The 13,093-nt window shown below is 37.8% G+C and overlaps 1 protein-coding gene across 5 annotated transcripts in view; it reads right to left on the reverse strand.

Moving 5' to 3' along the window:
- Positions 1-13,093, reverse strand: part of Upf2 (UPF2 regulator of nonsense mediated mRNA decay) — a 111,966-nt gene that overhangs the window by 75,313 nt on the left and 23,560 nt on the right. For all 5 annotated transcript variants that reach the window (XM_076939456.1, XM_034510109.2, XM_034510110.2 and 2 more), the window contains 3 exons: positions 10,012-10,206; positions 5,086-5,235; positions 2,270-2,373 (listed from right to left, as the gene is read on the reverse strand). In XM_076939456.1, coding sequence (XP_076795571.1) covers positions 2,270-2,373; positions 5,086-5,235; positions 10,012-10,206 — 449 coding nt within the window. The remainder of the gene's footprint in view (positions 1-2,269; positions 2,374-5,085; positions 5,236-10,011; positions 10,207-13,093) is intronic.

Genomic DNA, 13,093 nt, shown 5'->3' on the forward strand with positions numbered 1-13,093 from the left:
ATGCTGCCTGCGTCTGCCTCCTGAGTGCATGGTGATTAAAGGTCTAGATAAGACTCTTCTTACTATAATTATCAAAGGAAACACACAGAAAGCTGTGTTAAAGTGTTCTACATGGGAGCTAACAAAAGAGCCTGAAGGATAAGGTACTTTCTACTAAGCTTGACAACCTGAGTTTAATCCTCTAGACCTAATGTACACTAGGAGAATCAACTCCCTTAAAGTTATCCTCTGAACTCCCTGGAACAGTGCTCTAGTGTCTTCCCCCCCACACATACACACACACTATTAATAAATTTAATAAAAAATTTTATAATGTGCCACATATCAGAAGCTAAATACAGAATGTCAATATAGTATACACAGGGTTTACGTAAAATGAATAAAAAACACTTGAGTAGAAAAACTACCAGAATTAATATATTTGAGAATATTTTTTACAAAACAAAAATCTGGGCATGGAGGCACACACCTGTGTACTCAAGACACAAAGCAGAGTTAAACTCCAGGCTAATCAGTATCTGTCATATAAGGATAAGGTTGGTCATATGTGTTTTGTGCATAACAACACATTAAGCAGCTTTTTGAGAATGTGTTTCAAATGCCCAAGTAAATAAAATAAAGCTCAATAATCACTGTTTTACTTTGAACAAAAATAAACTTTTCTGATCATCAAATTCATGGGGAAAAATGAATGGCATTACTTATAGAAGTCACTTAAGAGAATACCTTAGGGTAAATTATATACATATATACATGTATTTATAAACATATAATTAAAAGCTATGAGAAAAACTAAAAAAGTCAAAAGTGAATTGCTTATGAGTGCATATAAACAAAAGTAAATCACCTCCTGGGAAGGAGACAATGTATGAGCCAAGGAGGCTCACAGTGCACTTGAGTAGATGGTGAGTAGCCCACATCTAGTGACTGTGTACATTTTTCCATCAGCAGATTTCAGAACAATAACTAGAGATAACACAAATGTGTCTAGTGACTTAAGAAAGATTAGAGAAGCTACAGAGATGGCTCAGCAATTAAAAGCATCGGCTGCTCTTTCAGAGGATCTGGGTTCAATTGCCATAAGGAGACTTACAAGTATCTGTAACTGAGTTCTGGGCATTTGACACCCTCTTCTGGCCTCTGTGGGCACCAGGCATGCACACGGTACACAGACAGATATACATGTGAGCAAAACATTGTACACATAAAAGTAAATATTTTTTTAAAGTAAGAAAAAATTAAAGCAAAAGATTAAAACGGTTGGCAGACTCGAACAAACTCTTTTTTTTCTCATTATTATATATAGTGGTTAATGGATCTGAGGGTAAAGGCACTAGCAATGCCAGACAAGCCTCAGTCTACACAGCAAGTTCCATGGTAGCTTGGGCTAAAGAAATACCAAGACTCCATCTTACAAAACAAAACAAAACAAAACAAAACAAAACAAAACAAAAATCTAATGATAAAAAGAGAAAAACATATATAGATATATAAGGTGAAATACAATAAAATCACTTATTTTTACAGAATTAGCAAGGATATTATATGAAAGTTAACATTTTTTAAAATTACAATTCATAGGTGTAAAGAATAAAATGGCACTAATGCTTTCATTCACATACAGTGCTAGCAACAGTCCTCACTACCATCTTTGCAAACACCACAGCAGTAAAAAGGCAGGGCACTCTGAGTATTATGAAGAGAGCGGCTGCCTTAGGTGCCACTGCAAATCTCCACAGCACTCATCTAAAATAAACTCTCATCTAAAACCACATGGAGGCTGCTGTATAAGGGGAAAGGTGTCAGACCATCAGGAATCTGGAGCTATCCTTCCAAACAAAGAGTGTACAACCAGCTCTAATTTTATCTGTATTTACTCTGGATTCTCACAAAAGACTCCTTCTGAAAAAATGGTTCACTGTATGGGTTGTAAAAGCCTGAAAACCACCGATATTCAACATTTAACACTTGTCAAGATCTGTGTGCTTTTGTAAAATCATATAATGCTAAGAATACCTTGTCAAAGAGCTATGGGCAGAAAAAGGATGCCTAGAGCAGAAAAAATCCTCCTCCAGGAAGAAGCCCCCTAACTTTCTATATGCATACACATATATTTAATAGTAATAATTAATGAGAAGGCCAGGAACTCAAGAGCATAAGAGATGACAACCTAAGAAGAGTTGACAAAAGAGAGGGAAATTATGTAATTTTAATTAAAAAAATCAAATTTAATTAAACAAAAAACTCATTTAAAAAAAAAAAAGAGTACCTTGTCGATTAGGTCTCGGTTGACACAGTTGGGTAGCTGCTGGAGGAAAGCATCTACTATGAGTTTGAGATGAGATCCAGTGCTGGCTTCTTCATCTTCTTGTTCTAATATGAAATCAGTTTTTGGAAAGGTTAAAAAAAGAACAAGTATCCAACTATTAAGTGATCTGAGAAATGAACCGCCTAGAGGATATGTGTGTGGTGTATGCACAGATATGTGTGCAGATGTGTACAACCTGTAAAGAGGCCAGAGCAGGAGGAAGCGAGTCAGTGTCCAGTTTCTTCCTGAGCCTAGAACTCATGTCTTTTGGCTAGACTGACACAGTCAGTGTCGATGTTCCTCCCATCCCTGATGAAGACAGTGTTCACCTTGCCATATAGGTCTTAGGACCCAAACTCTGGTCCTTACAGTTATGCAGCAAATGCTCCTTACCAGTGAGCCATACTTTCAGCCCAGAAAATTTATTTTGCAAGATATTTCTAAAAGCCTGGGATATTGAGAACATGCCTAAATATCATAATACCAAGTCATTATATTTCAGATACTAGCTATAAAGAAACAACTTTTACCCTTAAACATCCACACACAATAAATAAAAAGTAAAGAAAATCTACTCAAAAAAATGTATATAGAAAATCTAGTGTTTTTATCTGCCGGACATTTATTTTCTCATGTTCTGCAATTAATAGCACTACCAACTCTTTCCCTTAAAGAACTAAGCCTCCCCATTCTGTCTAACCTTGAGGGTGGTCACTGCCAAAGTACAGCACACTATCATCTGTTGGACCAAGTGTATAAGCAGAGCATGGAATTAAGTCCTTCTGTAATATTTATACACAGGCCGTAAAAGAAACGCAGTTCTTTTAATATCATTAACTGGTATGATTTAGGTCTGGGGAACTCACTAGCCATGTCCATCGCTTTCCTTATTGATATAGAGAAAATTTTCTACATAAAACAATGAAGTAAACAGAGAAAATAAATACTGATAGATGGTATCATTCTAATTAAAAACCCTAACAAGGGGGAACGAAAAAGATGGCTCAGTGGTTAAGAGCACTGACTGCTCTTCCAGAGGTCCTGAGTTCAATTCCCAGCAACCATATGGTGGCTCACAGCCATCTGTTATAGGATCTGATGCCCTCTTCTGGTGTGTCAGAAGACAGCAACAGTGTACTCACATATATAAAATAAATAAATCTTAAAATCCTAACAAGGACTAGGAAGATGACTCAGCAGTTAGCACTTGCTGCTCTTCTAGGAGAGGAATTCAGTTCCCAGAAGGCACATTAAACAGCTCACAACTGCCTGAGAACCCAACACCCTCTTCTGAAGGCACCTGCACATATGCATAGCGTGCATTCACATGGATACATACATGTACAAATAAATAAACTCTTTAAAAGAAAAAAGAATCCTAACAAACTCAATAGTTGCTGGAGACGTAAGCTCATTGGTATAGTGCTTGCCTTGGATTTGATTCCCTCATACTGCAAAAATAAGATTCTAAAAATAAACTAAAAAGAAAATATTTAGAAAACAATAAATGTATTTCTTATTACTAAATAAAAAAAAACTCAATTTAAAAGACAAATAATATTAACACTGTCACAATTTAATTCTAGTCATTTCTAAGTCAACAATTTTAGAGTAGCTGTCAAACACATTTATGGCAAGTGTCATAACAATGATAGTAAGAGATTTAAAATATTCAAGGCTGGGGAGACAGAAACCTATGTGAGCCAGGCACTGTAGCATACATCTCTAATCTGTTCCTGTGGGAAGTGAAGACAGGAGAACCTCCACCATCACAGGCCAGGCAGCCTGGCCTAGGAGGCAAAGAACAGAAAGAGGCCCTGTCACAGAGAAGGTCAAAAGCAGGCACTGAGAGTCCCAGCTGTCACACTGATTTCCATATACATGCCAACACACACACACACACACACACACACACACACACACATGTGCACATGTGCATGGGCACACGCACGCGCTCTCACACGTGGACACACACACACAGAATTAAAATATTCAGGAAAATGAAAACAACTTGTTGGGAAAATATTTAAATGTATTTATAATTAAAATATTTGTAATACATGAGCAGCTGTAGTAAGAATTCTAGAATTTTAGTTTCTTTTAAAAAACACAGAAATATTATGTTTTTGTTTTAATCGCAGGTGTGGGCTATGGGGCTGCTTTGGACTGCCCACAGTAGCTATGATTTGCCTCGTGCAAGCAAAGGCATGGTTTTGTCAGCTGCAGGTAGTTTCTGCAGTTGTGTGACATTTGAAATTCTGGGGACTTTTCAGAGGGAATAAAAATGCTAGGGCCTCAGGGGATTAAAGGGTGGGAAAAGAAGAACTCACAAAGCAGCCAAGTCCAGCTACAGTTAGTAAAGCTAAGAGTCACATAATATTAAGTAATATCCTATCATTCTAAATCAAATTCTACATAGTGACTGAATAAAGACAACAGAAACATAGATATTTAAAAATCCAAATTTAAATATGGAGAGATGGCTCAGTAGTTAAGAACACTTGTCACTCTTGCAGAGGACTAGGGTTTGGCTCCCACATGGTTCATAACCATCCCTAACTCCAATTCCAGGGAATCTGACACATTCTTCTGTATTCCATGGGTACTAGGAACACAAATGGTTCACACATATATATATACAAGTGAAACACTCATACACATAAAATAAAATAAAAGCATTAAGAAAACAACAGAGAATTAAAAAAAAAATCTGTATTTTAAGGCAAGCGGTCTTTGTAAAAGAGTAACAAATAAAAACTGATGGCACAGCCCTTTACCTTGTTCATCAAGGAGCTTCTTTGTGAGATCTTCGGCTTCATCTCCACCTTCTAACTCCAAAGTCTCATCATTAATCTCTAAATTCTCCAACTCAAGTTCCAAATCATCGGGACTTGATGCCTCCTTATTATCCTTTGGTTCTTTTGCCTCTGTTTAAGAACAAAGAATAAGAAAAGTATAATGGCAGACTATTTGCTTAGCATGCAGGGGACATTGGGTTCATGTAGCAAAAATAATCAAAATATATAAAAACAAACAAAAATATTTTTTAATTCAAGGTCATTTCAAAATCCTGCTATAGGGCTAGGGAGATGGCTCAGCAGCTAAAAACACTGACAGGCCTTCCCGAGGGCCTAAGCTTGATCTCCAGCATCTACATCGTAGATGTAGCAACTACCTATAACAACAGTCCCAGGGGATATGACATCTTTTCTGGCCTCCAGGAGCATTAGGTGCACAGACATACATTCAGGCAAAACACTGACCCATTTAAAAAAAAAAAAAAAAGCAAACTTTCTAAATCCTGCTACAAAAACATTCACAAAATCTATATAAATTCTCTTTTTTTATCCTGATACAAAAAGTAAAATTAGAGATTGACAAATCTATATAACTTGGATAAAAATCTAGGTATATATCTGGCAAATCTGAATGAAAACTTAAAAAAAAATTGAGACTTTTATAAAACAAACTGAGCTTTCTGGGAGCCCAACTTAGACAGTTCTACACACCATTTGTTCACTGAAGAGAGGAAAGAAAAAAAAAAAAATGAAGGAAGGTAAAAAGAAAGTGATGGAAGCAGGCATATTGGGAATTGGTTCTAATGCTTTGTCTTAATTTGGCTCCCAGAATCACCGGCAACTGCACATTCAGATGCTAAAGGAAGCCTGCCCACAGTCGGCTCTGATTGGGAAAAAAAAGTTGCCAAGGGTCAATGGCTGGGCAAGGTGAAAGAGGAGGGACTTTTAGATTGCCAGGAAAGGAACCAAGGGAGAAGAGGGGAGAATCACCAAGACTTGGAAATGAGGGATCAGGACATAAGCGCTGCAGGAAAGAAAGCAACCAGCCATGTACGAACGAATTCGGGATAGTGGCCCTAGTAGTCTGGGGTAGCAGAGATAAAATGTTGATTTAGCAAGGTGACTCAGGAAAGTTGGAGGGGAAAAAAAAGCTAGCCACAGGGAGGATTAGAAATGCCCAACCACTGAGCTAGTCAAGGCAAATCAAAATTAGCTCTGTGTGTGTGTGTGTGTGTGTGTGTGTGTGTGTGAGAGTGAGAGAGAGAGAGAGAGAGAGAGAGAGAGAGAGAGAGAGAGAGAGAGAGAGAGAGAGATATTGATTTGCAAACCCAGAGAGCTCTTGGGCAGGTGTAGCATGGGCATGACCTGCTGGGAGCCAAAGCGGTTTAACTAATACATTGCTACAAATGGCATGCAGGCAAGAACTCACTATTACAAATTGTTTAGAGATTCTTGGATGGAATACACACATATCATGACATAAGATCAGGAGAAGGAGGACTGGCTTCTTAGCAGGCTACAGATTCTGACCAAGCCATGTGGGGATTTCCTCCTGCAGCTGGTTCTGATATATACAAAGAGCTTAAGCTCAGAGATGCTGGGAGCCCCTGCTATGCAAAGAGACAGAAGCCAAAGTGGCTAACCACTACACAGGCTAGCTTACCTGTTAACAGGTCTATGCTAAAGACAGGAAAAAAAGTTCATTAGAGGAGTCTCATGTAAGAAAGCACTCAAACTCCAAGGTAAGTTCATTTTCTCTATCTCTCTCAACTTTATTTTATGTGTATGAATTTGTTGCCTGAATATATGTCTGTGTACCACTTGTGTGACTAGTACCTGCAGAAGCCAGAAGAGGGTATCAGATCGCATGGAACTGGAGTTACAGATGGTGATGTGCTGCTATGAGAGTGCTGAGAATCAAACTGAGGTTCTGTAAAAACAGCCAGTGCTCTTAACCACTAAGGTATGTCTCTGATCCCCTTTATTTTTATATTCAGTATTATGATCTTTCCTGGGCTATACAGGTGCTAACACTAAAATATAATTTGGTATAAAAACCAATTTAGTAGCAATATACTAAATAAATAAGAAAAGACTAAAAGTAGGACAGATCAATTAGAAAATTGGTTAGAGGAAACAAATGAACAAGACCAAACTAAACCAAATCTTCAAAAAATTGGCAAAAATGTTGATGTCTGTAGACGTAGAGTGATAGGTAACTATGAGTTCATCATACTAGCTTTTCTTTTCTCCTTGAGATTTAAAAAAAAAACTATTTAGTGTATGAGTGTAAAAGAGAGAATGATAATGTGTGCTCTTGTGGCTCGTGCCTATAATACAGTTCTCAGAAGACTGGTATAGGAAGACTAATACAAGCTCAAGTCCTGTCTGGGATACCCAAGTTATATTATACGCCATCCTGGGTTACAGAAAGAAACCCTTTCTTAAAAATAAATAAATAAACAAAATTTAAGAACTCAAGGTCAAAAATTTATACTTATGTATAACCCACACATATAATTTATAACAATTTTTAAAATGTATACTTAAACCACCTAAATTATTAGCAGTTTTATGTCTTATAGCCTCTAGTTATATCATGATACTCAATGCCTTCCCATAGCTGTAAGAAAAGAAGCTAGCTCTAAGGACTGCTCTCGCTTTGTCTAAAAGCAGAATGATTACTCATTTTCATTCAGCGACTATTTGCTGAAGTCCTACTGTTCAGCTACATATTGCTCTAAACACCAGAGATACTTGACTAATATAAAGAAAAAAGCTGCTTCCCAAACGAAGCATGTATTTACTCCTCAATGTTTACTAATATCTCGTTATCAAAAATAGGTTGGCAAGATGGTTCAGCAGAAAAAGGCCCTTGCTACCCAACGAACCCAGTCTTGATCCCTGGAGCCTTCAGAGTGGAAAGAGAATTGACTCCCAAAAGTAGTCCCTGACTTCCACATGTGTGCTAGAGCACATGTGCATACACACAAGAAAAAAAAAGAATAAGTCTCTTTTTATTTTACAAAACACATTTACCGCACAGGGTTATTGCTCAGTGTAGACTGCTTACTTAGCATGCCTCAGTCCCTGGTTAAAAAAAACAAAAATTTTACTGATTAGCTACTACACATTTACAACTATGCTAAGCTACTGAATACTGAGAAAAAAAAAAAAGCCTTAAAATGTCTCCTATAGCTAAGAAATGTATAATTTACAGGAAGTTAAACTAATATTCATAAATAAGTCAAGTGTGTATGGTGGGGGACAACATATTAGTAATGTTTGAGAGGCACAGGCAAGACTGGCTTATTTCATAGAATAACATTTAAGATAGAGAAGTAAAGGTATTAATACACATGATGATATGGTAACTCTGAGACAACTATGCAGTGTTTTAGAGACAACAATAACAATTTTAAACTGAATTCCAAACTCAGATAAAGCTATAAAATCTATCCCTGGGATGCCCATTATATTTAAGAGGTAGAGAGAGGCAGATCTCTGTGTTCCAGGTCAGCTGGGGTCACACAGAGAAATCTGGTCTCAGAGGAAAATAAAGTAAGATTGTCACTGGGCACCGCAGTGCTCCCTTTAACCCCAGCACTCCAGAGGTAGAAGCAAGTTTTCTTCACCTTTAAGGTCAGCCTGATTACACAGAGTTCAAAAACAGCCAAGAATACTAAGTGAGACCCTGTCTAAACAAACAAAAAATCCAATAACAAAACAAAAATGACAACAAAAAAGAAAAAAAGGAATATCAGTTAAGTAAGGAGGCTAGAGAGACCACTAAGCAGTTAAGAACATCTGTCATCAGGTGCCAGAGGCCACAGGTTCAGTTCCCAGGACCCACACAGCAGCTCAGAGCTGCATATAACTCCACTTTCGGCAGATCCAACTCCTTCTCTTGGTTTCTTCAGGACCTGCACACACATGATACATTTAAATACATGTAGGCAACACTCACACATAAATCTTAAAATAAAAAATGTTAGTAAGGAGAGTAAAAATAATTCTGCCATTCCCGGGGCCAAGCACAATACAAACCATCACAGAGATATCTTAGGAAGATAGGACTTGCCCCCAAGAATCTTGATGCCCCCTAATTAGCAGGAAGTAGTCTAACAAGGTCGATACCCCCTTTCCCCTCTAACCTTCTGTCTCTCTACCCACTGTGAGGTTAGAAGGGATTGGGGTAGAATATAGGTTGGAAGAGAGGTAAATAACATAACTCAATGTAGCCCCAAAAAGTACGCCAAAAGCTGGGTGGGTAGGAGCACATATAGAAAAGTAAGTTCTAATCCCCAGCATCCATGTAGAAAACACAGATTTGGCCACAGAAACCCATAACCCATCACTACGGGAGTGTGTAGGATACAGAATGATGACATGGAGCAGAGACAGGGGGCGTGCAAATTGCCAGCTTAGCTCCAGGCTCAGTAAGAGACCCTCAAGAGAATAACATGGAATGTAAGGAAGGCAGGAAAAGCCCTCCTCTGATTTCCATATGTGGAGTTGGCCTGTACACCTCCATGTGTATGCACACCAACCACACATGGCAACCCTCTGATCCTCACCATTATGTTATTCATTTAATCTATGCTTGTAACGCCAGTTGTTTTTAAACACATACCATTCTGAATGTATCATTCCTACCACATGAATGTCAGCTGTTTCCTTGAGAATTTATCTTTGGAAGGTGGGTAAGTTGGCTTAGCTGGTAAAGCATTTGCCCTGCAAGCCTGACAACCAAGTTTGATCCCTGGAACCCAAATAAAGGTAGAAAAAGAGAACTGACTCTGTAAAGTTGTCCTCTGACTTGCACGCATGACCCACAACCTGTGGCACACAATAAATGTGCACACAATAAATAAATAATTATTATAATTTTAAAGCATAATTTACCTTTGGAATCATCTTTGTTAGAATCTTTGTTCTGACTTTTTTCATTGTCTTTAAACAAGATGGCTGGAACAAATGCTTTCAAATCGATGAGGTTTTCATAAAAATTCCGCGCATCTTCATCTTCCCAAATGCCACCTTCTAAGTCATATTCTCCAGGTTTGCCAGGTGTAAATATGTCAATTCCAGGTCCATGCTCTACAATAAACCGTGAGCAGAGAACACGTAAGAAATAGGAGGTAAACACAGCACTACACTATTTTCAATCTTGTGGCTGTTAAATCTCCATGTTTCAAGTGCCTAGAATCAGCAAGCATGTAAGACTACATATGATTATCTTTTTTTTATTCTGTTTTGAGACAAGGTTTCTCTATGTAGCCCTGACTTTCCTGGAACTCATTCTGTAGATCAGACTTGTCTTGAACTTAAGAGATCCACCTGTCTCTGTGTCCTGAGTGCTGAAATAAAGGTTAGAGTCACCATGCTTGGCCTTTTTTTTTTAAGATTTACTTTATTTATTCTTATTTATGTGTATGTGTCTGTGCACCTGCATGAGTTTACTGGGTTCCCTGGTACTGGAGTTACAGATGCCTAATGTGGGTGACTAGACACCAAGCCTGGTCCTTTGGAAGAGCAGTAGTACTCTTAACTACTAAGCCATCTTTTCACCCACTAATATTTTAATTATCATAAATATTTCACGTGTGTGTGTGTGTGTGTGTGTGTGCGTGTGGGTGTGTGTGAGCACATGTGCGCATGTACTACTAAGTTTGTATTGGAGGTCAGGCAACAATATTTTAAGAGTCAGTTCTCTCCTCCCAGCTCTGAGTGGATCCAGGGAATCCGATTCCAGTTATGAGGCTTGTGAGGCGAGTACTTTACCCACCTCACATGCCTGATTATTTGTGACTTTAGCTTGGAGATAAGTACAGAAAGAATAAAGCCCGTGGATGGCCTCATGATTAAGAAGTAGGAATTTTATTAATTTGTTAGTTTATTTTTATATTCTGAGCAGATTACTCTATGGTTTTATGTAAGGAGAGAAAAAAGGAGGGGAAAAACGAATAAATACAGACATAGTTCTTCATTCTCTAAGAGATTATACTGGGAGGGGAGACTAGAGCTACAGCTTATTGACAGAGTGCTGACCTCACACGTCCCAGGTCTTGGGTTCTGTCCTCAGTACCTCTAAAACCTAGGGGAAAAGAAAAATTTGGTACATGGGTCTAATCCTCAGAACACAGGGAGAGGTAGAAAGAGAAACCAACTCCCAGAGTTGTCCTCTGATCTCCACGTGTGCACCATGGCACATATAAGCTCTTCACATATGCACACAGGAAATAAACAAATACCGTAATTAATCATGTAGATTAAAATTAACCCCATAGAGGTTAATTATTCACTAAATGTCATTTTTAAAAAAGAACAGAAAAACAACAAAAAATTGGCTCTTTAATTACTCTGCACTCCTTGTAAATAATGTATTTTAACAAAGCCTTACTAGGGCATAACCCATACACCAAAAAGGAAAACACTGACAGATTCACAAATTCTATTGGGAAAAAAAATATAAGCAAAAGCAGAAATTCAAACAAACTAGACAATACCTATAATACCAAAAAAAGTTATTTATAAGGTATTATAAGATTATATGTAATTACATATATATTATTAAAAAATTTATGCAATATTATATACATAGTATATATATAATATGTATTTATATACTAAAACATGGGTTTTGTTCCTGATCCCTTAAACAAAGCTCCCTGAAACTCTTGCAATTTCCTGAGTTACATGGCTTTTTTATTCAAAGTTTATCTTATTTAAGCTTTTGCTAACAGGATAAGTTATAGTTGAGCACTTAGCTTTATAATAAGTCTAGTCATCAGGAAAAACAAATTAGTACTCACAGACCTTAAGATGGAAAGGACAGAGGTTAGTTTTAAAAAATTTTGCAATAGGAAAGTTGAAAAATATGAGGAATCCTATCTAGTGGAACTCTACCTTCAAAACAAAACCATCTGGAATAGGGAGAGAGGATGAGTTTCCAGGTTGGTGAAAGAATACTTCTCTATACAGGAAGAGTTGGTTACACCCACTACATAAGAACAATGTCCTTGGTTGCATATATGTATCCTTTATAGTTTTTCATTATAATCTGGTAAGTTTACACTATTTCCCTGAGTTCTACTAGCCATTTTAGTAAGTTATCTAATCACATGAGGCACCTACAGAAGTCCTGCATTCTACGGCTCAACAGATAGAACAAGAGGCCAGACTTGCAGTGGCATCTTAGGTGGGGACTATTGAACAATTATCACAAATAACACATTAAAGGGATTCTAATCCTTTAGTGGGAAGGGCATTCTGAGACAAGGTCTTTCTACATAGCCCTGGCTGTCCTGGAACTCACTATGTAGACCAGGCTAGCCTTGAACCAACAGAGATCTGCCTGCCTTTGTCTCCCAAGAGCTGGGATTAAAGGCAAAAAACACCAAACCCAGCCAGAATCTAGTACTTTATTTGTGAGAGTTAGCACTACTTCTAGGGAGTTTCAGAAATGAAGTTTAAGATAAACAAATCATATCAGAGAATTGGCCAGTATGAGAAAAATGGCACATATCTGGCAACAGTAAAGTTTTGTGGGAGAATACAGAAAAGTGTATGTATGTGTTTCTGAAAAGTTCTATACACTAATATAAGACAAAAACTGATAGTGCCTAAGCAGATAAATAAAAAAGAGTAACAACAACAACAAAAACTCTTTTGGGGGTGGGTGGGGGTGAGACAGGGTTTCTCTGTGTAGCCATTGCTGTCCTGGAACTCACTCTATAGACCAGGCTGGCCTCAAACTCTGAGATCTACCTGCCTCTGCCTTCCAAGTGCTGGGATTAAAGGGAAGCATCAACACTGCCCAGCGTATATTTTGAGTCCTAAAATATGAGCAAGAATTTCACACAGATAAAAATACTAGACTAGCAAGAAATCACTTTTAAAAACTTAACTTCTTGCCCGGATAGATGGCTCAGCAGTTAAGAGCGCTGGCTGTTCTTCTAGGACTCTGGTTCAATTCTTAGCACTC

The sequence above is a fragment of the Arvicanthis niloticus genome, chromosome 8, assembly GCF_011762505.2.
Source record: "Arvicanthis niloticus isolate mArvNil1 chromosome 8, mArvNil1.pat.X, whole genome shotgun sequence".
NCBI classification, from domain to species: Eukaryota; Metazoa; Chordata; class Mammalia; order Rodentia; family Muridae; genus Arvicanthis; species Arvicanthis niloticus.